The sequence below is a fragment of the Leptinotarsa decemlineata genome, unplaced genomic scaffold (genome assembly GCF_025532065.1).
Source record: "Leptinotarsa decemlineata unplaced genomic scaffold, Ldec_3_MD MMD2_tig00003335_RagTag_RagTag, whole genome shotgun sequence".
In the NCBI taxonomy this organism is placed as follows: Eukaryota; Metazoa; Arthropoda; class Insecta; order Coleoptera; family Chrysomelidae; genus Leptinotarsa; species Leptinotarsa decemlineata.
Genome location: NW_027412587.1, coordinates 5749616 through 5777058, shown reverse-complemented (window position 1 = coordinate 5777058; position 27443 = coordinate 5749616). Strand labels below are relative to the sequence as shown.

General features: G+C 33.7%; 2 protein-coding genes across 4 annotated transcripts in view; one reads left to right on the top strand and one right to left on the bottom strand.

Moving 5' to 3' along the window:
* LOC111510154 (E3 ubiquitin-protein ligase RNF19A) overlaps nt 1-17748 on the bottom strand; it is a 113575-nt gene extending 95827 nt beyond the window's left edge. For 2 of the 3 annotated variants that reach the window (XM_074178009.1, XM_074178011.1), the window contains exon 1: nt 17489-17748. The gene's annotated coding sequence lies outside the window, so the exon portion shown is untranslated. Of the gene's footprint in view, nt 1-670; nt 815-17488 lie in introns of all 3 variants that reach the window. The other variant, XM_074178010.1, reaches the window with a different exon arrangement.
* A 1731-nt stretch (nt 17749-19479) lies between these two features.
* The window catches only part of Myo95E (Myosin 95E), a 29649-nt gene continuing 21685 nt past the window's right edge, over nt 19480-27443 (top strand). The window contains exons 1-5 of the mRNA XM_074178008.1: nt 19480-19973; nt 25810-25880; nt 26011-26186; nt 26249-26312; nt 26663-26676. Of these exons, the coding sequence (XP_074034109.1) occupies nt 19744-19973; nt 25810-25880; nt 26011-26186; nt 26249-26312; nt 26663-26676 (555 nt within the window). The 5' untranslated portion in view covers nt 19480-19743. The remainder of the gene's footprint in view (nt 19974-25809; nt 25881-26010; nt 26187-26248; nt 26313-26662; nt 26677-27443) is intronic.

Below are 27443 nucleotides of genomic sequence, written 5' to 3'. Positions count from 1 at the left end.
TGGAGTTACTTAACCGGGTACAAGGTATCCCACTGTATATTAATCTGCCGCGCTTTAGTAAATCCCGAAATCCCCGCTTGGGCTGCCTTATTATTACCTAATGTTCAGACAATTATTAGCCAATGTAAGCCTAGATTTCATTTTTAAATTTAGGCAAATTATCCTAAACAAAACACACTTGAATTTTAAAACATGAAAAGTTCGTAAAGTATATTTCATACCAAAATTATTTTGTTTTTTTTCCATATTCAATTTATTGTGAGATTTTCACAACACATGGATTTTCAAGTACCGGCATCACATTTTTTTTTTCATTTGGAATCAAATTTGATACCTTATACAAATAGTTTATATGGAATCAGACCCCATGTTATATGAACTGTATCGCCTCTTCAGTTTGGTTCGTGATTTATGAAACACCTTTTATACATAGTGTTGTCCTCCGTTGATAGGATCATATAGCACAGTACGTATCTATTCACGCCGGTCACTAGGCTGGCCGGACCGGATATTCGCGTACAGAATTTGCATATCAGTTAGTACATTAGAAGGAAGCAAATACCAAAAAATATCAAGATAAAAAGGAGATCTCAGAGTTACTGGTATGTATTCCACTATTAATGATTTTACTTAATCAAAAACAACCACCTTTATTAGTGAATATACTTACTATGTGTAATGTAACTATTTTCCTCAAGTGGTAATTTTTTGTTCAGTTTCTATTGCATTTAATACATCCAGGGTCGGCTAGGTTATCTTCTAGGTTAGGTTTCATTAAACATACTTCTTCAAAAATATTATGTACTTAATAAATCTGAAACAAATTACTCCTTCAACCCAATTTTTATGCATTGTATGATTGGCAATAGAACGTTATCGATTTGAGTAAGATTATAAAATTACCTATAATGGTATAGAGTATGTGTGTAATATATTCAAGTTGATATGTAAATGTGACTACTACTATTACTATTTGGATACTACTTTTCCCGGTCATTGGATTGGCCGTCGAGGTCCTACAAAATGGCCAGCCCGCTCGCCAAATTTGACACCTTTGGACTTTTTTTCATGGGGCTATTTGAAGAAAAACGTCTACCAAACTGAACCTACTACAATATTGGATATACGGCAGAGAATAATAAATATTTTTAGAGATATTGACGTTACTGTGTTCGAAAATATTCGGCGTGAAATACCGGATAGGTATTCACGCCGAATATTAGGTATTTCCTTCTAATATTTTTTTCCAGATGGCGCCCAGTCGCATTCTTCAAAGTTTCATCTGTCAATTTCATTTCAAAATAAAGTATTCATGCATTAATTTCATTATCCCAAATTTCAATTTTTTGAGTTGACCCGTTAAAAAATTAAAAAGGGGGGGGGGCATTAAAGAAATGCACTGTATTTCATTAGTTTCGAGAAAATTTGTAACTCGTGGCGGAGCGGGCTAAGGCGCTAACTACATTAAGAGATGCGGATTCGAAGCTAGCCTATGTTATCCTGCTTTTTCATTTAATTTTTTTTTTCATTTCTAATTGTTGTATTTTTTCAATTTATTTTTTGTTTTAGATAGCAATGATTTTTGGAATAATGGGAGCATGTCTAAACCACGAACAATATGACCTAAAATGCGAAAATGTCAAATATATGAATGGAATCTTAATCGTTGATGTGGTAGAAACTAAAACAAAAGTATAACTAACATTTACAATTACCGGGGCCGAAATTTGGTTCCCAACACAATCTTTTATCGTTAATTATTTTAATGAAAAAGGACAATTCAAAATATTTTTTTTAATCTGTCGTGTGTTATATTACCGCATTAAAACGTCATGGTGGCTGGAAACCCAATTCAGTGGCGAAAGGCTACATTGAAAATTCGGTTCAGAATGAAATCAGCATTTCCGATACAATATTTGACTGTATTGAGACTACCAATAACGAAATAAATACATGTAAATATTCCTTCCACTTTCAGATCAGTGAGACCTTGAATAAACTTTTCAAACTGCATAATAAATAATTTTAATATTTTTAAGAAATCGGATTAATTACAATTATTAAACCGTACGGTTAATGCTCGTGTATTAAAAACCATCATTAAATGATCGTTGCATAATATACTATTTTACCAATATATTTTTATTGCATAATAGAAAAAGTTTTGGACACAATAATGATCATTTTGGTACCCCAATAAAGAGAGAACCATCTATTTGTGAAGAACGTTCTTTGAAATACCACCAATAAAGACGACCTGATTAGCCATTACATCAAAGTTAAATTAGAAAGATTTCGCGATAGTCACGGTCGAGGGTCTTTGATCACTGCTTCCGATAACTATATTGTATTGATGTCTTTATTCCTAGTTTTAGTTCAACAGAAAAGGCTAAAGACCAGTTGGTTGTATCAAAACAAACCCCTGTGTTTTTTTATTTCAGGACATGATCACTCAAGATGGTGAAGCATTCTAAATATTTAAGCTTCCTCCATATTTTTAGAAACCACTGATAGTAAAGCAACTGGTCTATACAGTACGTTTTAAATCACATCTCAAGCTATAATTTTCGCCAATGTTACTCGCCCAATTTTGCGACACGCTCGAACTTAACCTCATTCTTGTTGCAGATCTTTTCCTCGAGAGAAACAAAACCGCGACCCCAGTTATCCTTGTGTTATTTCTTTCCAACAATCAGCACCAGATCTATGAATTCAAATCTAATCCATCATCCGATCTAGAAATGTGTGTCAAGTTCGGTACCAATGAAATGGTACAGGGCGACCCTACAAAGAAGCAATCGAGAATTTGAATGAACCGAATAATTGATAAATATTTGAACACAGTGTTTGTTTTTTATCGACGTTGACGAGAAGGAAATGACCTTGACACTGTTATCAGGAGTAGCACTTCGGGTCGTGTTTAATTTTAGATTATCTGTACAGCATAAACATTATCCCAAGGCATTCTTGGAATCGAATTATATCTTGCAATCGGAGATGCGTGAGTAGGTTGTGGGAAAAGAGGAGAAATTGTAGTACGGCTTCGATTCGGTCACACCTGACAAGATACACAAATCAAATGAAACCAGACGTCGGTGCTAGCCAAGCTATCACGCCATACCTAATTACATTTCGTGCCTACTTTTGATTTCGTTTCGCTGACTAATTCCGTGTAATATATAAGGTCTAGTTGTTGCCCGCGGCTTCGCCCGCGTAGAATTTGGTTTGTCACATTGAGTTTCGTGACAGACCATCTTAAACAAATAGTTACAATATTTTTTTATCAACCCAAAACTTCAGTTTTCCAACTACAAAACTGACGAAATCTAATAAAATCTTTGAACCCCTATTCGTCCCCATTGGGGGTGGAAATTCCCGATTCTCTTTCTTGATCCTCATTTACGCTATACAAAGAACCTACCTGCATATTTCAAGATTCTAGGTTCAGTAGCTCCGGCTGTACGTTAATAAAAGAGCGAGCAACAGTTAGTAGTTTATATTTTTACTTTAAAAATACAGTAACTAAAAAAATATGTCAACTGCACTAAGGTAATGAATAACTTCGAGAATCGAATTATGTTACCTATAAAGAAATTCGTAAAATTAACACAAACGTCAACGACGTCTGTCGCGTTCTCGGCGATGGCGCTTCATTGCTTAGACAGCCCCTCTACCTCCGCGGATCGTCCCCCTCCGTCTTACAGCAGACGCGACGCGTAATGACTTACTGCGTTGCGTCAAGTATATCTTATCGTCATAACTGTTGAACGATTCGTCCAAATTACTTAGTGCAAAAAACAAAGTTTATCTATATTAAATATTTAAAACGACAATTGTATCAATTTTTATAAGAATTTGACATGTATTCTAAAATGTGCATTGTAAAAAGACTATCCAATTTAATTACATTTATGGTTCGGTATTTTGCGATTTTGCACATAGTGGCTACTACATAAACGGTAGGTATATGCGATTTGCTTATTTTTATTTTCGAATCATATCAGAATTATATTAGACAATGGAAGTCCGAACTAGTGAAATTCACCATGAAACATTGTCAACAACTTTCAAACAAACGTCAAATGTTACTACTACTACTACTACTGTTAAGACAACTTTGAACATAATTTCAAATATGTGAAAACATTTCATTCGACCCGAAATGCCATTTAGATATTTTGGGGCGTTTCTTACCCACATTGACTCACTCAGTGACTTTATTGGGGTGCGTATATTTGTAACAAATAACCCATAACGTAACTACGAACATGTTATGTTACGGCTAGTGAATAAGGAGTACTCTTAAGGACCGTATCCATATGAGTCAATGTTTCATAATATTACACAATGCATGTTCGAAATGAGAAAGTACGCTTCCAGATGCAATTTGAGTTTTGGCCATATCAATTATTCCATAAAGCAACCGAAAGAGGTAATGCACCGCATGCAATGGAGATTCGGCTTGTAGGGGCGTATGCATATGAGACGATGACCCGTAACGTAACACTGTACATGTTAAGCTCGTTGCGAGGTGATACGTTTCTCATCCGCAAGCATTTTGAGTTTTGTCCGTATCAATCATTCTGTAAACTATAACCGAACTATGTTAATTCAGCCAGAACGGTTACGCGTATTGGCTGAACCAATGAATGTAAATACCTGTAAGAGACATATCTATTTGTAACAATAGACCCGTAACGCAACCGATAACATGTTAAGTTACGGCTAATGGAAACGAAGTACTGTTGCATTTTCATCCGAACCACTTTAAAACGCGTAACCGTACAAACCGATACATAGTTGCATCAAAGGATTGTTAATAACGCACATTGTTCGGTAAGAATGATTGATACGGCCAAAACTGAAAATGCTTTTGGACACGGAACGAGCCAATGGATGATGCATCGAATTGTGACAGGCATTTAAGAAAATTTCCCCACTTTAAAAAAAGGAAAACAAAATCAAATTCTGCCAAAGTCCAGAATTTTTTTCAAGTCGTCTATGTTTATCAACCATGTGAGGTTTGTCACAATTTCGAATGCCGATTAGGTATTCCTCATTAATTCTGATAGTAGTAGTAATTAATGTTTTTCAAATGTTATTAACGTGTTCATAAACATGCGTTTCAATTATTACGGACAAAATGATTGACGTAACAAAACTGAACAAATTCCTCGACAAATTCATTCTGGGAAATTGAGTTACTAGATATACAGTGTGTCAATTTGAAAACTTCCCACCCTCAATATCTCCCTTCCAGTACATAATATGAAAAAATGGTCAGACAGGTCAACTTTATTTGCAAGGGGGACACTCTGAATGAATATTTTCAACCCTCGGGGTTCAACCCCCTAGGAGGGGTGGATGTTACCCTCAGAATTTCAAATGGAAAGGGGGGTCAAGTGGCACATCATTTTGAAGGGCATTCAATTCTCTTGCCAATGATACCTTTTTCATTAGTTTTTGATGAGCAGTTTTTGAACAATAACGTTCCAAACGAACGGTGATTAGAAGTGAATAAGAATAAATGATTAAAACTCGCCCGCACTAGATGTTTGGTATTCAGGTTGGTATTCAAAACAAATGATTGTAATGGACTATTGGAAAAGGTGAGCATCGTACTAGGTAGCATCGTTCCAACCCTTGAGTAATATTCGAATTCGTGGATGTGAGAGGAATGTAGAACTACTTAGTTAACGAAATACGCATCGAGTGCAAACAAAAAATACTAAATTGCAAAAAACAAATTTCAACCATCTTGTTACGCTTTATCTGATAATATGTTCAAAATGTTGTCCATTCTGCTCTAAACAGTAATACAGTCTGTTTTCGAACTCCTCTCGAACATTTTGGAAAACTTCACCACTAATTGACCGGCATGCTGCTGTAATTCGTCCTTTGAGGTCATCCATATCAGTGGGCTGTGTTTTATAAACGACAGATTTGAGATATCCCCAAAGAAAAAAATCTAATGGAGTCAAATCCGGTGATCTCGGTGGCCACTCAATTGATCCCCTTCTGCCAATCCATCTCTCCCGGAATCGCTCGTTCAACCATTGTCGGACGGGGCGAAAATAATGAGGTGGCGCACCGTCCTGCTGGAAATGTAACAAATCTTCCTGCAACAGTAAATTACCGTGTGCATCAATTTGAGTTTCGAGCTCGTGAGTTATAAGTGGATCGATAGGTGCTTGAAGCATATCTAGGTACAGATCACCATTCAAGTTTTCTTCAAAAAATAAAGGTCCGATAATGGCATTTCCAAGAATACCAGCCCAAACATTAACTTTTTGTGGGTGTTGTGTATGTCCTTCTCGAAAATTGTGAGGGTTTTCGTCACTCCAATAGCGACAATTTTGCCTATTAACATTGCCATTCAGGAAAAATGAACATTCATCACTGAAACAGATATTGAACAGAAGATTAGGTAAAGCATTGATTCGAAGAGTCATGATTTCACAGAATTCTATTCTTCTGTCATAATCATCCTCATGGAGCTCGTGGAGAATCTGCATTTTATATGGATGAAATTTGTGCATTTTCAGTGCTTTCCTTACAGTCTCGTGTGACATTCCCGTCTGTTCTGCTACTGCTAGTAGCTAGTCGGCTCTGCAGCAAATGTTCCCAACACCTCAATTTGAGCATCCTCATTCAGTACTCTGGGGTTATTCCTTTTTTTATTCTTCACCGAACCAGTTTCGGAAAACTTTGTCACCAAATCAAGCACATACCGGTGACTTATATTAAGATTTGGATTCCTTTCATTAAAAAGAGATGCCGCCCTTCGTGCGCACTTGCCCACCTCTCCATAAATAAAAATTATTTCAATTCGGTCTTGGATAGTGTAAACCATTCTTACAATTTATACACTTTCTAAGGTATCGCTGATCAGCTCAACAAATGAAACTGAAATGATAGTACTACCAAATGGCTTGAATGCGATGAACACCTTTTTTGCTCAAAAAACGATACTTTTTATAGCAGAAGTAACAAAAAAGGGATAAGAGTTTTAAATCCGATAATAAACCCAAATGAAAGTCACCGAAATCAGATAACTAATTAATGTAAATTTTTTGAGGCTTGTCTAATTTTACCCCTGATGGAAAGTTGAAAAGCTGACCCGTCATCACAAGTTTTACTTATAAGAGAGTCAATAAATTGTATTTCTTTGCATACTAACTTGATAACCAGGCATTTTAGTATAGGCCAATTCTAATTACTTCTATTAGTTTAGAACTACATTTTCGGATACTGCTGATCGGAAAATAATAAATGAGGGCACCGTCGGCAAGCGAATTGAATGCCCTTCAAAATGATGTGCCACTTGACCCCCCTTTCCATTTGAAATTCTGAGGGTAACATCCACCCCTCCTAGGGGGTTGAACCCCGAGGGTTGAAAATATTCATTCAGAGTGTCCCCCTTGCAAATAAAGTTGACCTGTCTGACCATTTTTTCATATTATGTACTGGAAGGGAGATATTGAGGGTGGGAAGTTTTCAAATTGACACACTGTATTTGGAAAAGTTGCGCAAAAATTCCAAACCGTTAACATTATGATCGTTGAATTCAATGTTAAACTTTTTTTTAATAAAATTTGATTTTTATATTCAATATAGTTGTCTTCGAGAACGATTATAATAGCGGTCATATAATTTTTCGATACCATTTTTTTAAATTTTAACACGCTTTTATTAGCTTCACCTGTATGTATGTATGTATGTTTGTTTGCCTGTTTGCTTGATTGTAACTCTCAAGCTCGGGGTCTGTATTTGACAGAATTATCGACATTATTGCTTATCTATTCGCGGGCAGAAGGCGCTGTACGTAACCTCCTTGATATATTGACATTATTGCTTGATCTATTCGCGGGCAGATGGCGCTATACGTAACCTCCTTGAGATATAAGTTGAACTCACTTTACATGTATGTCTTCATTTGATAAAAGTATTTTTTTATTAATACGTGCGCCTGTTGCCTTATTTGTAACTCTACTTTGCGCGCCTGCTGCCTTGGGTTTGGAAGGTGATTTTTAGGCTCCCTCTCCGGAATCGGAAAATATCACTGGTCATTTTTCTAAACAATATACCGCTGAATGATCCCAATGTTTAGATTTAATAAATATAGTTTAAAGAAAATAAAAAACACGCTTTTACAGCATACGAAACTAAAAAATGAAAAATAAATATAGTTCAAAAGACTAAAAAATATGCTTTTGAAGAACATCGAACTAAAAAGTTAAAAATATTTTTTCTAATAAGCTTAAAACAATAACGTACGCCGTGGGCGCTTTGTGGCTTATTTGTTGTTTATCAAGCGCCCCTCGCTTTCTTTCCAGCATGCTTGCGGTCTGAGAACAGGAAAAAGTCGCTGGGTCCAGATCTGGCGAATACGGTGGATGCGAAAGCAATTCTAAGCACAATTTTACTATTTTGCCATCGATTTCATTGATTTATGACGCGGTGCATTGTCTTGATGAAATAGCCCTTTCTTTTTCTGCCATTTCGTCCTTCAAACGCTCCAATAACGCTGTGTGATATTCGCTGTTGATGAGATCAATTTTAGATTAAGAAATTACTTTTCTCATCTCCTGAAGACTCCACCTTGTTCGGTGAAACGCGCGTCGAGAAGGGTATTGCGTGTCTGATGATTGGGAAAACAGCTTGTTTTGGAGAATCCGTTTTAAGACGGATTTCCACCAAACGGACTCGCTTGCGACTAGTTTACTTTTCAAAAACAGAAATAAACAAGTTGGTTTTGTTTCGAAAACAAACTCGAAATTCGAATGCCACCAAACATGAGGTCTCTTTAATTACATATTCTTCTCAAATGAAGAAATTAGTCCAAACAATAGTCCTTCCCGAAATTTCAAAGATATTCAAAAAAGAAATCAATTCCTCGCGTATTATCCGTTGAAAACCGAAACGATTAAATCAATGCTCGATAAAAACTCATGGAACGTGCCACAAACAACGTGATTCAAAAGCAAATTAGTGAAAATGAAAGTAACTACCCACGAAACATCACACACGACATGGATCGTAAAAACCTACATTGACGAATAATCAACGTCCAAAAATTCCGACTTGTTGATAGGTATACGAAAATATTCCTATTTGCTACGGATATATATCTGTTCTCCAAAAATGTACGTGAATCATAACCGTATTTTTCTTGGAAATGAGAAAACTAAGAATGTTATGATAATAATGCTATTTGTGAAATTGGTCATTACATGAATCACCCCAATGTATTCGCAAATGATCATACCGGTAAACACTATACAGGGCCGGCCCTGGCAATCACTGGCCCTGGGCAAACTTTGGATTTGGGGCACCCATTCCTTGTCTGCGTAATTCACGATACGTCCGACACAGGAGGGGGAGTTACACGTGTCGATGTCGAAGTGTCAAACTTCAAATAAGGAAAAGAAAAACTCTTCAATTATATTTTGTTGATCAGTTTAAAGACAATGTTTATAACATCTCCAATAACTCGAATGAACTTTTATAATTGTTTTTTTTTTGCATATGAGAGATCGATAAAAAACAAGTCTATATCTAATTTGTTGAATGAAAGAAAACAAAACCCAAAGTTAACAGGAAATGTGAAGTATATTCAATTACCAAAACAGCAATATGAAACCAGAGCCCAAGAACGAAGAATTCGTGATCCAACATCAGACAGTATCATTTCGACCCGCCTAGGTATCATCAGTGGCGCTAGACTCAACCACGACAGCGTCGTTGAACTCAACTGTTCTTAAAGGACAAGCGAGAATAAGTACAGGCGATGAGCCTCTACTTACGAAGATGCTATATATGGGATTGACAGAAAACTCAATCCTCAAATACCAAGGATGAAAAAGACTCTCCAGGGCGACCACTTCCAAAGCCAAGCTCCGACATCGGCCAATGCAGCTGTCATAGTCAAGTCATCTTAGTCAGTTCACCTCGGAATTTGAGATACTCAGCTATAAACTTCTATAAATGTGTATTTTAACATCCCAGAAGTTGCCACGGTAGGGTGTTAGGTCAGGTTAGATCCAAAGTGAGTGGGTCTATTCGACCCTCCACCACAACCCGAAAGGGTTTATTGTGGCTCACACCTATTCACACTCGACCAAATAAGTCCAGCTTCTTAACGAAGCGGATTAGTTTGTATGGTGAGTGGTCTTTCAGGTCAGATGGTAAGAGTACGACTCTGCCGAATCTAAAAACCTGATTCGGTCCCCAGCAGGGCAGGCACAAAGTATATGCTCTGCTGCTTCATCGTTAATGAGGTAGTCAGATAGTCAAGGTACAAGATTCCTACCTTGATACCCGCGACAACCTTTCCATATGAGGGTTTTTGAACGTCAGCTATATACATCTGACGATGCCTTACATTCAACCGTGGAGGGCTTTTTCGCTTCCGGTTTTGGTGAATCATCACTTGAGCGCAAGGGGTTTGTTCTTCCACCTGAGACAGATTCTGCGTAAGCCGCTCAAGAATTTGGTGCAAGGCGGTTTCATAAGGTACCCCGCTCTTGAGGAGACGACTCAGTTGTCTGAACTTCACTTTTGGAAAACATGTTAATTGTAGAATGAAGAAGAAACTATTTGGATGGAAGGCATGTATGAATAAGGGCCATACCGTCTCGAAGGTTTGACAAGACCAGAACATCAAATAAAGTGTGTCTCTCAGTACAGCCACACTTTTCTACTTCTTGAAAATGGCTTTGAAGTCGAAGCCGAAACGTTGAACAATGCAAAACTTTGAGCGCGGTTCAACCCGAAATTCAGATATTCAAATCTCTTACCGCGAAAACTTATTGTATTTGTATACTTACCTGGTGACGTTTCGAAGACTTTATCCATCTTCATTATCAAACCTACGATCAATTTAATATTATCAGTGTCAATAATAATATCAAATTGATTTACATCAAAAGACGAATTATAACTACATACAAATTATAATGTTTTCATTTAAATAAGTTGGATAAAACGTCACCAGATGATACATATTTATTTTTATATGCAAAATTTTATAAATTCAAGTTACTGACAAATTAGATTTTTTTTCAAAAAGTTAATTTATCAATTTTTATCAGTAATTTTTTGCCCTTTTTATATTTGTACTTATTTTCAAGTTTAATATTATGATTATTTTATAGATCTGTAGAAGGCAACAATCCTAAATTATAAACTATTTCAAATATAAATTGTCCTTCTCGAAATGAAAAATTAGTTTTCAGAATATTTAAATTATCTTCGTGTTAGGAGTCACACGTTAAAAGGTAAGACCTCGTTAATCCTTAGCTCGCACAAGTTTCGACATCTGAAGGTTGTCGTTCGTAGGGGTGCGACAGCTGGTTAACGGAAAAACAGATTTTTAAGAGATCATACAGAATATATCATTGGAAAATTTATATTAATATCCCTAGTCCGATGCCTATTAATACTATACTTAACACAATATGATAAACAGCGTCAGTCGCCTCTTTTGACGTTTTTTGTGGCAAGTCACTATTTTAATGGCTCTTTAGCGACGTCCTCAAAGGGCATAGCGCGTAGAAATATCTCAATGTCTTTGTGAATGAATTGCAGTGCCACTTGCTTGAGACAACTATGTTGCTCTCTTAGATTTTTTGCATTCTTGAAATTCTTTCACTTTCAGTCAATACCGAATAAACTCTAGTTTCCCCAATTAACTGACATCAAATTTGTTTTTTTTTCTCAGTCTACCCCGAGGTCTACAAGTAACTTTGCGAATGGAATTATAAAATACTGACATCTTTCAGTTAGAAGTTAAATTGAATTGTAAGTGAAACAGAATGAAATCAGCGAATTACTATTAGGATTCAAATTTTTATCGACTTTTTTTGGGTAATTGTTACCTTCCACAATCTGAAAAAATATAAAAATTATAATGGAGAACTTTATACAAGTGTAGAAGGGAAAACTTTTTAGTTTACCCCGATAAGTTACTGCGTAAAAATCAAAGTATTTTTCACAAAGAAAAATCTTCTATTTATCAGTAACTTGTCGTATTTCACAATTTTGCCTATCAAAAAAATTATTAAGAAATTATACTTATCTTTTACGTTTCGGATGCCAAAATCTGCCTCCGTCTTCAGAAATGGATAAACTAAAAAGTTTGCCCTTCTACACTTGTATAAAGTTCTCCATTATAATTTTTATATTTTTTCAGATTGTGGAAGGTAACAATTACCCAAAAAAAAGTCGATAAAAAACTGATTTTTTCCTCCACAAAAAATGACTTTCGTTGAAGATTCAAATTTCTTTAACACAAGTACATGTTTACACAAGTGTGTTCAGGTGTCCTCGTAATGAGTTGCCTTGTAAATATTCTGAACCGATCCCTGCTTTATTAAAGCAGTTCTTCGGTTCTCTTCTCGGGCAGACCCTTTATAAAGGTTTTCCAGTGTGTGGCTTACCAGTACTCCTTTGTTTTTCATTCCATTCATTACTCTAATCTATTTTCAATTTGGATGTGAAATTTGAGATTTCAAAATTTTACAGCTTTTGCTTATTTTACTTTTCATCTTTTTTTCATTCGTCGAAAGATGACATCCTTGTGAAAAAACCTCCCGATTTAATATCTACAGCGATTTAAATTCAACATAAACAGTTTTTTCGCAATGTCTTAATGAAATTCCTGCACCGCCAAATATGTCATTCGTTTATTTTCAAAATGACATGGAAATATGAAAAAAATATTTAGTAAGAAGCTAAATAGGAGAAGTTAAGTAATTAAAATTAATACAATCCAATAAAATCTATTTTGAGACTCTTTTGGAACATACTAAGTGAAATCCAAATTGATCTGTCGGCCGAAACTAACTCCATAATCTAAACGATCGTCTATAAAAGTCCATCAGGTAACAGTTGTATTTGAAGAATATTTTAATAAGTCTAACTAAAATCTCTTAATCTCTGCTATTAGGTACGTCGTAAACCGCAGAACAAAAGATTCTCAGAACTTTCTACTTTAGATTATGGTACTTTTTGAGGTACTTTTATTATTAGCTATAAACGTTTGGGATTGGCAGAAATATTTACAGGCGATTGTTGTAGACTAAAGTACCTAGTGCAAACAAACTACAATAATTATCTCTTGAAACTAGCAAAGCAGGCAGAGCAGATGTCAATCATGTGCCGAAAATTTCAGAAAATAATCCACAAGATTATCTTTCAAGAGCAGCCAGTTAGAAAACAACTTCAGAATTTACAGTTTATTTTCATATCACCATTTTTGTATTGCATTCTTGAAACTCCTTGCGTGTATATTCAAAACATAATATTTCAGTAATTCATATCGTTTTTTACTGTGAATTTATTTTTCAAAAAAAAATCAATTTCTTTTTGGAAAAGCAGTGACTTTGGTTGAATACGAGTATGTTATATCATCATGAAGAACACGAAAAAGAATTCAAAGTCTGTATACATTATTTGCTGGTACAATTCAAAATGTTTACCATAATCGTGGATGTACGTTTTTTTCCATAAACCTAAAAAGTAGCATTCACATCGTTCTAGGTTGATAATAAAAAATATAGAAAAAGAGCCGTCATTTTTACATGAAATAAAACAATTCAAATTTGTATTGACATTTTCAACAATTTCATATCATGTTGTGTCGTGTGGGTCTATAAACAATGTTTCTTTATTGCTTGTCGTGTTGTTGGTTTAAGTTGTTTTTTTTTTCCATGTGTTTTGGTACTACATATTTTTCAGTTTGGTTTTTTCCGCTTCCCGATTCATTAATTATTTGAAAAATAAATTGATGGATGTAGCCGTTACTATGTGGTAGGAGATCATGATGAGAAGAGAAATGAAAATTTTTATGTTTTTTACCACTTTTATTTGTAACTAACGTTACTGCAGTTTCGTCCTATATGGACATATGATATATGTAACGTTAGTTACAAATAAAAGTGGTAAAAAACATAGAAATTTTCATTTCTCTTTTTATTTGAAAAATGTTTTTCCTTCTGTTATAGTCATTTTTAAAGTATCCCATTTGATGTAACGTTCAAGAAATAATTTCAGGTGTTGCGTATCTTTTAGAATTATTTCGACAAATAACATGTATAAAATTGGTGATCTCTTGATTTTGTGCTGTCAATCGTCTCACAATAGTAATAGTTTTTTATTTAGGTATATGGTTCTTTCGATTTCCTCCAGAACCTACTGTGTAGGTAGGTGGAAGAGATGAAGATTTAGAAATTTTATTTCAAAATGTTTATTTTCTGTGTGTTTGTTTGTGAATACTAGTCGACAATTTCGTCTAAAAAGTGATTCATTGTGACTTGTTGGAATTTTTTTTTATCAACTTGCCTTGCTAAAATATCAGTTTTGGATATTCCAGAATAATATCCAGATGATTTTAATGCCTTGAAGTAACTCTCTGGATAGCTATGGCTGGTTGTTTTGAGATGAAGTAAATTCACATATTTCATAACCCATGTAGGTTGTCAGCAGTATTCAGTTGACAACATTGAACATCGTTGATACTTTTTCTTGTAGAAATTAGTAATATCGATGAATCATTCAGAAGTGGTTGAAAATGAATGAGATTCATTTACTTTTTCTGGATAATCACAGCAGTGAAGTATCGAAAGCGGTGCTTTTCTGTGGTTCCCCCAAGGTGCTGATGATTTTCTTTATTAATATTTTGGATAACAAGCGGCCTGCTTTTCTCATTATTCTTCCTGATGATGCATATTTCCGTCAATATCGACTGCTGAGTCAAAAGTATAAAGCCTTAAGAATTGCCAACCAACCTTAAAATTACATGTAGAATTACTGCCTCTGAAATTTCAAATATATGACTTGGCTTCATCTATATAATATGTAACAATAGTTGACTCATCGTTTACTTTATAGACTATGTATATTTGTTATTAGTGTCAGCTGTTATCTGTAAATGAGTGGAGATTGTCGGTGTTGAGTTATATTTGCTGTTTGAAAGTCGTTTTAATTGTTTCAATTTTATATTCTATATCAAAGGGTTTTGGCTACAGTACATGTATTTTTCTGAATTGGATACACTGTGCACTTGTCATTTGTGTTAATATAATATAATTTTTGAGTTTTATTTGCTGCTTTCATCGTATATTCATTTTCCATTAGTATTTTCAATATTCAGTTAAGGTAAAAGCGTGAACAATAATTGATATGACAACTGACAAATAAACAGAGTGAGTAACCAACTCAAAAAAAAACATGTGCTCCAAATTTTGATATGATCACCTTATAAAAACGAAATATTTTAGAAAAAACTATTGTTACACATATATAACGCCTGTGTCTGACACAAATGAAATAAATTATATTTTAAAGGCTGTAATTTCAGGGTTGGCAATTTGTAAGGCAATGTCCTATCACAAATTGCGGAACAAGTCAATCCAAGTTTTCTGTAATCGTACTAGGCTCTAGGCTCAAAACCTCTGGTAAAATTGTACAAAATTGTATCTACAAGAGATTGGACTGGAGATTGTATTAATAGTTTGAATATTTCAAAAAAATTGAAATAGTTAGGACATTTTTGAAAAGCAATGTATATTCCGAATAAAATAAAATAACTCGAAAAATGTCACTTCCTTCTCATGAACACAGGCTGCGTAGACTTTTATTAATTTATTTTAGACATTTTTGCAGAATGAAAAATGGTATTTTCACCAAAATATCCCTTCTTTGAAGGAAAAGTCTGAGTCATGCTATTAAATTATATATTATATCAATTTGGTAACAGCGCATTCCCTTTAATGCCGTCAACATAAATGAAAAAAAACATGGTTGAAATTTTCACTCCAGTTTTTGAAAATAAACAAAAAAATTACTCAAGTAAATTTACTTCATGAAATAAAACATCTTTTCACGAATGCACGATGCGGACTCTGACTTGTCTTTTGAGGTATTGCCAACAAATTAATATTTATATCATGATTACTTAGAAAAATATGTTATTTTGGTGAAATGGAAGTATTTTATTCTGTGAGAACATTTGAAATAAAGGTTTTTTACCTGGTACGCCATCCTGAAAACAAGATGCCATTTTACGAATTTTTATTGTGATAAGAAGTTCCTGAATTACTTGATTTTTAGACTTAAATATGTACGTTTGTTTTCAACACCTCTTCACGTGTTTCGATCACCAAGTGAGCATCTTCAAGAGGAAGAAAAAACTGTTTAATCTCCCCCTTGAAGATGATCACTTGGTGATTGAAACACGTGATGTCGAGGTGCTGAAAACAATGATTTGGTGTTGGGATAAAACTTTAGTATTATTCCGTATTAAGTACGTAAATCTATTTGAAAAATTTAAAAAAACTAGTGTAAGCTGTATAAAAAGGAAAATTTAGCAAATTCGACTTCAGATTGAAAAAACTGTGAATGCCCGACTGCCGAAGTAGAACACGAATTTTTGATAAAAATTGAAATGAAAATTATAAGTACGTAGGTATGAATAAAAGACATCGGATTTCGTCTACTGCAGTCTATGGTTAGCTTTTGATATTGTATTTATGATTTATTCAGATATATTGTTTTTTTATTACCAAGATGTAATTAACGTCACTTTAAGTTTTCAATTTGATGACTATTAGTATTCTATAATCAAATTTGTCCTTATTTGGAGGTACAGATTAGTAAAACGGTTGTACATCCACTACTCAAATAAACTGGTATATTCCCGTGAAACTCACTGAATGCCCCCGGTAATTGCAAAACGATATGAGATATTTGGAAAAGATTTGTGCTTATTTCACAACCTCATACATGGCACAGGATATGATTCATCTTAGCTTCGTCCTTGCCTTCCTTCATTCCAGGAAACAAGACTGAATACACAAATTAGCAGGTGGGCATGAATACCTTCGACTGGCGGCAATGATTATTATTATTCACCATAAAGAAGTCAACGAAAATAATCACCGATTCGAAGGTGAATATCAACTTCCTATTGCTAAATTCCCTGATCCGAATTCTGATCGAAAAAGTTCGAGAAACCGAGAAATATTCTCATTAAAATAAAAAGGAAAGTGTTTAGTTAGTTTGTAGTCTGCAAGGACGAGACATTTAAGCCCCATTACACAATTTTAAGGAATGGTCAGAGTGTGCTTTGCATTGAAAGAGAATGTGTTATTATTGACACAAGCCTGTTTTGAAACGTACGTTATTTTTGTAGCGGCGAACAAATATAATAATTAGTTTTATTAGTTTAACAAATGATGTCAACACTAAACAGAAGTCGGAGCTAATTTCAATAATTCATGAATGTATATGTATATAAACAATTCAACAATTTTTTTCAAGGCAAAAACTCAGCTTTCCTGATAATTTCTGGTTCTTTTTGCAAGACTTGCTGCTGTACACGGTCGAACGACTTTTAGCCAACTAATCGTTCTCAAACGATATATTCCGCCTTTCAAATAAATTCTCCCACAGAAATCTTGAATGAAAATAAAAATAATTGCCTTACCTTAACAGTTAAATCGTTGTATGGAGCAAGTCAGTTAACATATGTACACAAATATCAACAATAAGCGTTACACAAACACTAAAATAGCACTATTTCGATTAGACTACAATATGTCTCTACGTAAATCAGCTGAAACAACAAATTTACACATTGAAACCATCTAATCAAAACGTTCTATTCGATCTTTTATTTTGACGTCGGGATAGATATTTTCATTCAGTATCTCATTACTCGGTTCACAGAACACTGATTGCGGACAAAAAATGACAAAAGAAGTCGACGTTGCCAAGTTATATTTACTTTGTTCCTTATCGCGTTTTTTCTCCACCACCATTTATCCACACCTACGATCCTACCAACGCAATCAATGTTGTTTTGAGATTTTCAATAAGTATAGGGTGGATCATATTCGGGAGCATTAACGCGAAAATTCACATGACCCATACCAATCAAACATTAAAAATAGTGGCTAAATTATAACAAATGTCAAATTTAATGTCTCTCAGCTTGTGATTTGATCACATCTCATTCATTTAATTTTTATTAATATTTTAAACTTTGGTATTGCCAAAAATGCCTTTGCTCTGCTCAAATCAATTAACATCCAGATTCTGAACAACGGTAATATATTTTATTTAATATAGTTCTAAAATATGGTTTTGGATTAAAAAAAGAATAACCTCAGAACTGTAGAAAAAAAGTCTTTGAAAATATTATATTTCATAAACTCGGCAACGCCTGAATGTGACAGCGATGTCCTTGACAATGTCTCCCAGAGTCCAATAGTTGAAGCTGCTTTGGATTGTGTTATCATGTTACGCGTAATTATTTCATTGTTGATTCCCAAAAAAATATTTTACATAAGGCGAGTTCTTGAACAGAAAACTTCTAATGTTTTTCTTCTTGGTCTGATTGATCTATCGGATCACTCGGTGGATTTATTGGCGAATTTAAAAACTTGTCTTTATTGGAGGGCACCATCAGCAGATGGCGGTGCAAAACTCTCAGAAAACAAAATATCTTCAAGTGATATTTTGTAACAAAATTTTAACAAACATTTGTATTTTAGGGAAAACAATCTTTATTTGAAAAATAACACCAGTTGAAGATAAAGCAGGGTGAATATAATGGAATTTGTGTGACAGATAATCTAACAGAGGATTTTTTTTTATTGTTTGCCTACAAAATTGTTCGTTGTAAGTTTCTTCTTGAAAAGTGGGATAGATAGATGGATATACCTTCAGTTATGAAGAACTAAATCAGCCTTTATGTATTTTCGACATTGGCTCACTGAAGAATACTACTAGTTATTTTTTGTAGTTTCAGTAAAATATAATTCACGTTTGTGAAGATTTCTTCTGGAAAATAAAATATAACTCCAGAATATTTGAATTATTCACTATTAGCGTGGATCAATTCTCGGTTCTACGGCTTGTTATGAAAATTTATAAGTGAATTTCCACATATGTAATATGAAGCACAATATATTATGTAAAAGGTGGTTATTCTTACTCAACCTCCAGAAGATTATACACAACGAGAGAATGGTTCAATTTGTATTATGATATATTTTTCGAATAATCTGAACATTGTATAATTTTTTTGCTTATTGTTCGGTTTCAAATTTTATTTGTAATTTCAGACAGTTTCCATAGCTTGATTGAGGTCGAAGTACTTGTTAGGAATTAGGAATATTTGGCTTTCTTTTCACAATATACCTATAATCTTGAAATGATACATCTTAATAGGTAGAATTGGAACTTCTAGCGTGAATTGAATATATAGAAAACTTCTTCCATGCCAGAATCAAAATACTGAGAGTTAGCATCCTCCAGAGATGAATTAGACAGTTTCAGTAATCTCTTGGCATCGAGAGAGACAGCATTTTTGTTTCAGCGTGAAAAAAGTGTTTTCAATAAAAACTGTGAACTTTCCAAAGCTGCATCAACTGCTGTCACCTGGTAGACGTTTCCATTGTATTATGACAGATGACAGACGTCATAATTGACTAAATTGACAAATAGTAAAATCCCAGATGCAGGTGAAAGAGTTGAAGCTGAATTAATTCAATAATTCAATTAATAATGCATCAAATTTCCTATACCGGTCGCACTTGAACGATGAAGACGAACTCTTCAACAAAATTCCGCCTTTTCCCGAACCCCGTTCCTTGTTTGTTCCTATGAGAAGACTTTTGGGGCACCGTGAAAAGTAGACCCAGGACTAGATGCCGCCCGGGCGGCATACCGGTCAGGATGCTCAGCCTCGAGCAGGAAGTGGGTGCCTGGGACTCCGTCCTGCTGGATCCCTTGACCGAGGATGCTTTCATGGCCAACCTGCAGCAGCGCTTCAAGAGAGACCACATCTACACCTACATCGGAAACGTTCTCGTCTCAGTGAACCCATATAAGAAACTGGCCCTATATTCGGCTGACCTGGTCGAGGCCTATGTGGAGAGAGGACCGTTCCAGCTGCCGCCACATATGTGAGGATTTTTTAGATTTTATTTTAGAAACAGAATACTTTTGAAATTGGTGGTACTTCTAGTGAATCTGAACCTCTTGAAGAATCATCAATATTTCAGATGAATAACAAATATTTCAGAAAATGAATTATAACAATTTAGAGCTCATACTTCACCTTTGAGGTAAGGAATCAAATGTTATCTAAGTTCGCATTAGAATTGTTGTATAAAGAGCAATCTATTGAGAAGTGAATGTATGTAAATAACTACATAGGCCTACATTATGCTTTATACTCAAAAAATTTACAAAGAATGTGTGGAAAGTTTTAACAACTTTTATCAGTACTACAAATGCTATTTATTTCATGTGATATTGACTATGAATTCGTTATAAGTTTGATGTAAAGTTTAGAATTAAATACACCTTGAATAGGCTTCGGGGAAAAACAGAAATATTGTAGCATCCTAATGTAAAGTCTTTTATAGATGTTTCTGATCAATTGAAAGCAAGTTCTCTACCATAGAGAAAAGAAATTAAATGGTATTGTAACCTCGCATTTGGATTGTCATTAGGTATATCATTAGTGAATGCATTTACTAATGTATGCATTTTTCAACAAGTGGAAATATTTTTAATGGAGCTAAAAAAGTGAAGCATTGAAAACTTACTGAAAACAATGACCTATATCAGAATAACAGACTCAGAATGAAAATAATGAGCATCATGTAATAGATGAAGTTCAGCCATCTAAAAATCATAATATGATGGAAAAGAGAAAGTTTTTGGCCTTCTACTTCTCCATCTTGGTTACAATAAATACAATAAATGTGGGAGTCTTCCAATTTCAAAAAATTAACTCTACACAACTTTCAGACACAAACTGGAAGAGAAAGCCCTTTTGAAACAGCTATTTTCATATAAACATTGAATTACACAAAAGAAAAATAGTTCCGAAACAAATACTTTTATATGAACGCTAAATTATACGAAAAACACTTTTCTCTATTCCATTTGTATTCCAAACATTCGTAATGGAATCAAATTAGATATCATTCACAGGATTTTCTACCGCAAAACATCGGATATCTAGTAGCAGTGAGGATGACAGTGATCAATGTAAGTGAAATTTTACTTTCTATATTTATATTGTGTAGAATTCCTGTGAATGATACCTGATTTGATTCCATTACAAATGTTTGGAATAAAAATGGGATAAAAGAAAGTTTTTTTTTTTGTATAATTCAGCTTTCATAGAAAAGTATTTTTCTTGCAGTTTGTGCCTGAAAGTTACTTCTTTGCATGATCTACACATCTTTGTATAGAGTTAATTTTTTGAAATTGATTCCTTCCTTTCTTTGAAAGATTCCTCAATTTTTGTATAAAGATGAAGAAGCAAAAGGCCAAAAAATTTCCCAAAAATTAATCCCTTCTAAAAATATACCCTTTCAATTCCAACATGGTATGTTGGTTTATAAAAGAATGAAAAATGTTTAAGAGAACAATATTAAGATGCATTTCCTGTTATAAATTCTTTTGTTGTGTTTTTTGAAATTCATATGTGTAATAAATAAGAATCATGCTGTATGTGAAATTAATTTTATTATAAATGAAAAAATTTTACTGTTCTAAAATAAACAATCCATAAGGGGCGATGCATAATACAGTGTGACTCACGGTCGATGGTAGGTTAGACGTTTCTGGAACACGCAAAGCATGATTTTTCTGAAAATTTCACCTCTCACATTTCCTTACCTGTTCTATCGATCTAAAATATTTTCAGCATTGCGGCGTTGCCACTTCTATCAAAAAGTTCTAGCAATTATATTTTTTTTTAATGGAACACCCCGTATATTAATACATTTTTGGAACCGCTCTAGTATTTTAATACTTTTTTGTTAATAATGTCCTATATCTATCTCTATCTGTTTTCGAGATAAAAAATAAATTGTGCTAAATATGGTCCAAAACATAGCCTTAATTGAAATTAAGTACATCAGTACTCTCAATTCATGAAAAGTTGATATTTTGATGATAGTTTGGACAAACTCGAAATATTCAAATAACACCAAGAAATTGACTCCATATCATACAGGGCGTGCTAAAATTACTATTATTTCCATTGTGCATAAAAATAGTCGAAAGTTCATTTTTTCAAATGAAACCCCCTGTATATTACTCAATAAATTGAAAGATGGTGAAAAATGCTTCAAGATGATATACATGTCCCTATACCTAAATCGTCAAGTTTTCTTAATAAAGCCGTTTTTGTGGAAAAATTGTTATTCACGTTTTACCTACAAGTGTTGAAAGTGCCATTTTATTTTGTGAGTGGGGATTATTGCAAAACGAGCGTCAGCAAGTGGAGCAAACTCAAGAGCAAAATAAAATCACTTTTAGCAAATGTATCATATAAATTTTTTGTATAACGTTACTGCTGATAATAAAAAAAATTATAGGGTCCATGGGATTTGAACCCATGATCTTTGGATTACAAGGCATATGTTACAACTACATACGCCAACTCACGTTATTTTAAGAAGGATTATTAGTTAGTCATGAAGGACTTTCTACAGTTGGACTGAATACTACTTCGTCATCGTTAGTAACTTCACAGGGATTTAATATTACCAATAGCACGAACTGCATGTATGAACTTTTCTAAATGATTTTTTGGTAGGTGTTCTGATTGAAGTGTTTCTATCAAAGAGATTTTCAATAACAGTTGTACAAAAAATAATTTTTAAAGAATTTGATTTCTAGGTAGCCGTGGAAATATCAAGCTTATGACAGTTTGGTGACTTTTATAAGTAATTGATAAATGGTTATTGACGGTGTTTCGAAATATCCCCAAAAATGAATGCAAATATTGATTATTCAAACGAAGTTCTTATGAAATTATTTATTATACACGGACAGTGTGATCAAAGAATTGCCAGAACTTGTAGAAAATTCAACCAAATGTATTCTGAATTAACACCAATGAACGATAGGAAGTTTGTTAGATTACAAAATAATTTCCTTAACTATGGCTCCATGTTAAAAGCGCCTTCAACATTACCAAAACCTGTTACTTCAAATGAGGACAATACTGTTAACGTTTTGGCATATTTTTATGCATATTCAGAAGCTTCCATTCGCAGTGCAGAAAAAGATTTAGGTGTATCACATGCTTCAGTAGAACGAATTTAGAAAAATCACGGAATGCATCCGTATAAATTTACCAAAGTTCAAGCTCTAAAAGCAGAAGACTTTGAACGTAGAATGCATTTTTGTGAATCCCTTTTGATTCATACACAGGAAGATCGGGAATTTTTGTCAAAAATAATTTGGAGCGACGAATCAAAATTTACGAGGGATAGTATTTTCAATAGAAGGAATAAACATTTTTGGGCTAATCATAATCCTCATGTTACAAAAGAAATGGGTTTTCAAGAAAAATTTGACCTGAATGTTTTCTGTATTGTGAAGAACAATAAAATTAGCTTTTTTATTTATGAAGACACACTGAATGCAGAGAGATATCTCCAAATATTAAGGACGACTGTAACCGATATTCTTGAAAATTTGCCTTTAGAGGAATATAGGAATTCGTGGTTTCAACTGGACGGAGCGTCAGCTCATTCCACCCAGAAAGTTTCCAGGAAACTTGACGAACTCTACGACGATCGTTGGTTTAGGGCCGTGGGATTGGCCACCTAGATCACCCGATCTCACGCCACTTGACTTCTTTTATGGGGTGTTTTAAAAGAAAGGGTATACAGTACTCCAGTGCCTACCAAAGAAGAATTGCGACGGCGAATAGTGCGGAGTATTGAAGATCTGGATCCCCAGGAAATTGAAAAAGCAACCACAAGTCGCGGGCAAAAAAATGGAATGTAATGGACAACATTTTCAGCATTTATTGTGAAAATGTGATATTTTGTTTACAATTTTGTTATTTTGAATCATCCTATTCTGTTATTGTCTGTACTTTCACATGTTTTAGCCCACAAAATCTTACTTTTTACCTAGAAATGACTGATTTTTGGTACAGTTGTTCTCTGGAAACTTTGAGCCATAGTTAAGGAAATTATTTTGTAACCTTACAAACCTCCTCTTGTTCATTGGTGTTAATTCAGGATACATTTAGTTGAATTTTTTACACGTTCTGACAATGATTTGATCACTTTGTTCATGTGTATAATAAATAATTTCATGAGAACTTCGTTTGAATAATCGATATTTGCATTCATTTTGGAAGATGATTCGAAACACCGTCGATAACTCTTTGTAAATTACTTATAACTTAACCGAACTGCTATGAGCTTGATAATTCCACTGCTACCTAAATCCAAATTCTAAAAAAAAAATAATGTTTCTTTATTGAGAAAACTTGACGATTTAGGTATAGGGACATGATATATCATCTTGAAGCATTTTTCACCATCTTTCAAGTTACTGAGTGATATACAGGGGGTTTGATTCGAAAAAATGACCTTTTGACTACTTTTATGCACAATGGAAATAATAGTAATTTCAGCACGCCCTGTATGATATGGAGTCGATTTCTTGGTGTTATTTGAATATTTCGAGTTTGTCCAAACTATCATCAAAATATCAACTTTTTATGAATTGAGAGTACTGATGTACTTGATTTGGTAAATTTTCGTTATGTGGACACCCGGCGATTTTGAAAAAATTTTTGACTGTACTTACGTATTTTGATGCGTAGATTACGAATCCAAAAGAAAAAAGCGGCGCTTTCCCTTATTTAAAAAGTTACGGCCCTTCAAAGTTCAGAAAAGGGCAACTTTTCAGCCTTCTTTTTCACTAAATAAACTATTTAAAAACACAAGCATTTATTCACTAGGTCACCTTTACACCTTATTCCTCCTTCTTTAACACTTTTCACTTCAATAATCAACATTTTTCTTATAAAAATGTTAAAAAATGTACGGAGCTGCTTTCTGGTTACATATCACTGTATTTTACGTTTTTAAGGTTAATGATATGATTGGTACGACTGATGCAGTCCATATTCCTGAAGTAATTCAAATGTTTTTTACCTTCATTCTTTAGATCGTAAATTGGTTTTTGGTGGTGTATTACGAATTTGAAATAGTAGGCGACGGCAAATACCAACCGCTTTTTTCTGAAATGTCACTAGTAACTAACCTAAAAATAGAATAATGTCACCAGGAGAAACATTCGTTTTTAAATTAAGTTTTTTATAAGAAAAATGTTGATTATTGAAGTGAAAAGTGTTAAAGAAGGAGGAATAAGGTGTAAAGGTGACCTAGTGAATAAATGCTTGTGTTTTTAAATAGTTTATTTAGTGAAAAAGAAGGCTGAAAAGTTGCCCTTTTCTGAACTTTGAAGGGCCGTAACTTTTTAAATAAGGGAGAGCGCCGCTTTTTTCTTTTGGATTCGTAATCTACGCATCAAAATACGTAAGTACAGTCAAAAATTTTTTCAAAATCGCCGGGTGTCCACATAACGAAAATTTACCAAAAAATAAAGTTGCCAGGAATTTTTGATGGAAGTGGCAACGCCGCAATGCTGAAAATATTTTAGATCGATAGAACAGGTAAGGAAATGTGAGAGGTGACATTTTTAGAAAAATCATGCTTTGCGTTTTCCAGAAACGTCTAACCTACCTTCGACCGTGAGTCACTCTGTATACATACATCGAATGGCAGTATATAGTGCCTGAACCCATATTGAGTGTTGAGAGTCGTACATGCTTATTTTTTGAAGCATTACTCATATGGGATACTTTCAACAATTTATTTCTAGCTTCTAATAATTCAGTTTATCATATTGCATCAAAATATACTTTCAAAAAATATCAAATGCTTATTTCACCTCATTTTTCAGATATGCTATTGCTGGATCGGCTTACAGATGGCTCAACGATAGAAATGAGGACCAAACTATAATTGTTACAGGTAGGTGGTTTAAATAAATCCTGGGATATTGGCCTGAACTGGCATTTTAGAAAAAAATTGACTGAGAGACATTTTAAAAAATTCTTACATTCCAATCAATATTTTTTGACATTCGTGTTTTGTTTTTCAGGAGAGAGTGGAGCTGGTAAAACAGAGGCTGCTAGAATAGTTTTACAGTTTTTAGTTTTAGTGTCGGGAAATAGTCCGGAAACGAAATTAGTCAAAGACCGTCTGGTGCAAGCAAACACCTTGCTGGAAGCATTCGGAAATGCCAAAACAATGAAAAATGATAACGCTTCGAGATTTGTATGAGTTATAAAAATACTAAAATTGTATGTAGAATTTCCGATGTTTGTTTTTTTTTTCAGGGCAAGTTTTTGGATATAGAGTTTGATTTTAAAGGGGATCCCATAGGTGGACACTTGATACATTGTGAGTATTGTCACATTTTGTTCTTACAAATAAAAATAAAACTACCGCATTTTCTTAGTTTTTTTACTTTTTTTTAGAATATGTGTGATTGAAGACTTGTTTATTTTGTGTTAATTCATGATCATTTTTACAAAATGAATACAAACACTTTTGTCTAATTACCACTAATTGTATAAATAAAAGTAACTAGTGGTAATTGGAAAAAAGTTTTTATTCATTTCATTAAAGTTTTTTTTAGAAATTATGTAACAAATGTACTTCTAGCAAGTTCTGTAATTTTTTGTGTAAGAGTTTGCAATAATAATAAATGAATGTTTGTATTAATTTTTGTGTTTGTTTCATGCAAACAGATTTTCTTGATGAGGTAAGTATGAAATGGTTGTGTAAAAAATATAGGTATAATTTTAATAAAATCGCCAAATATAATTTGACATTTCAATCAAAACATGTATTTGCATAATGTTGCAAGTATTCCAAATGACAAAGGTTTGAGCTATTTTCAACATTTGTATTTGTTATGTTGATTTCATTATAAGGAATAATTCTGTGTTATAACAAAGTTATTTCACTTGCAAATTTGGAATGTCTGCTATAAAAATTATTTTTAATGAAGATGCACAAACACTGTAGAAAAATATTGAAGCATAATTGGCACATTGCATTTTAATCATTGTAGACTATATTATCAAAGTTATGGATATTATTCCTAAAACCAAATGCAGTCCTAACCCAAGATAAGATGAAATTGTACCTTAAATATAGAAAAAGTTCGAACATATATATGTAGGCATAATATATTGGCAGAAATGATGAATAACCATACATTTTTTGCGAAAAACTGGAAGCACAGAAATTGGCCAATAATTGTTTAAATAATTTCTTTTGCCACTTTTATATATGGACAAAACCTTTTTTTACAGAGATTTCGTCAAATCCACATCTTTGTTAGGATTGAGTTCATCAATAATATCCTTTATTTCAGAAAAACAAATAGGTTCCAAAAGCATAGATAAAACAGTTGAAAAGTCATTATTGATTTTTGTTGTATTAGGGGTAGTATTTGATTAAATGATGGTTTTATTAACTGCTTCACAGGTGCGGATCATCAATATTTATGTCGTTCAGATTCAA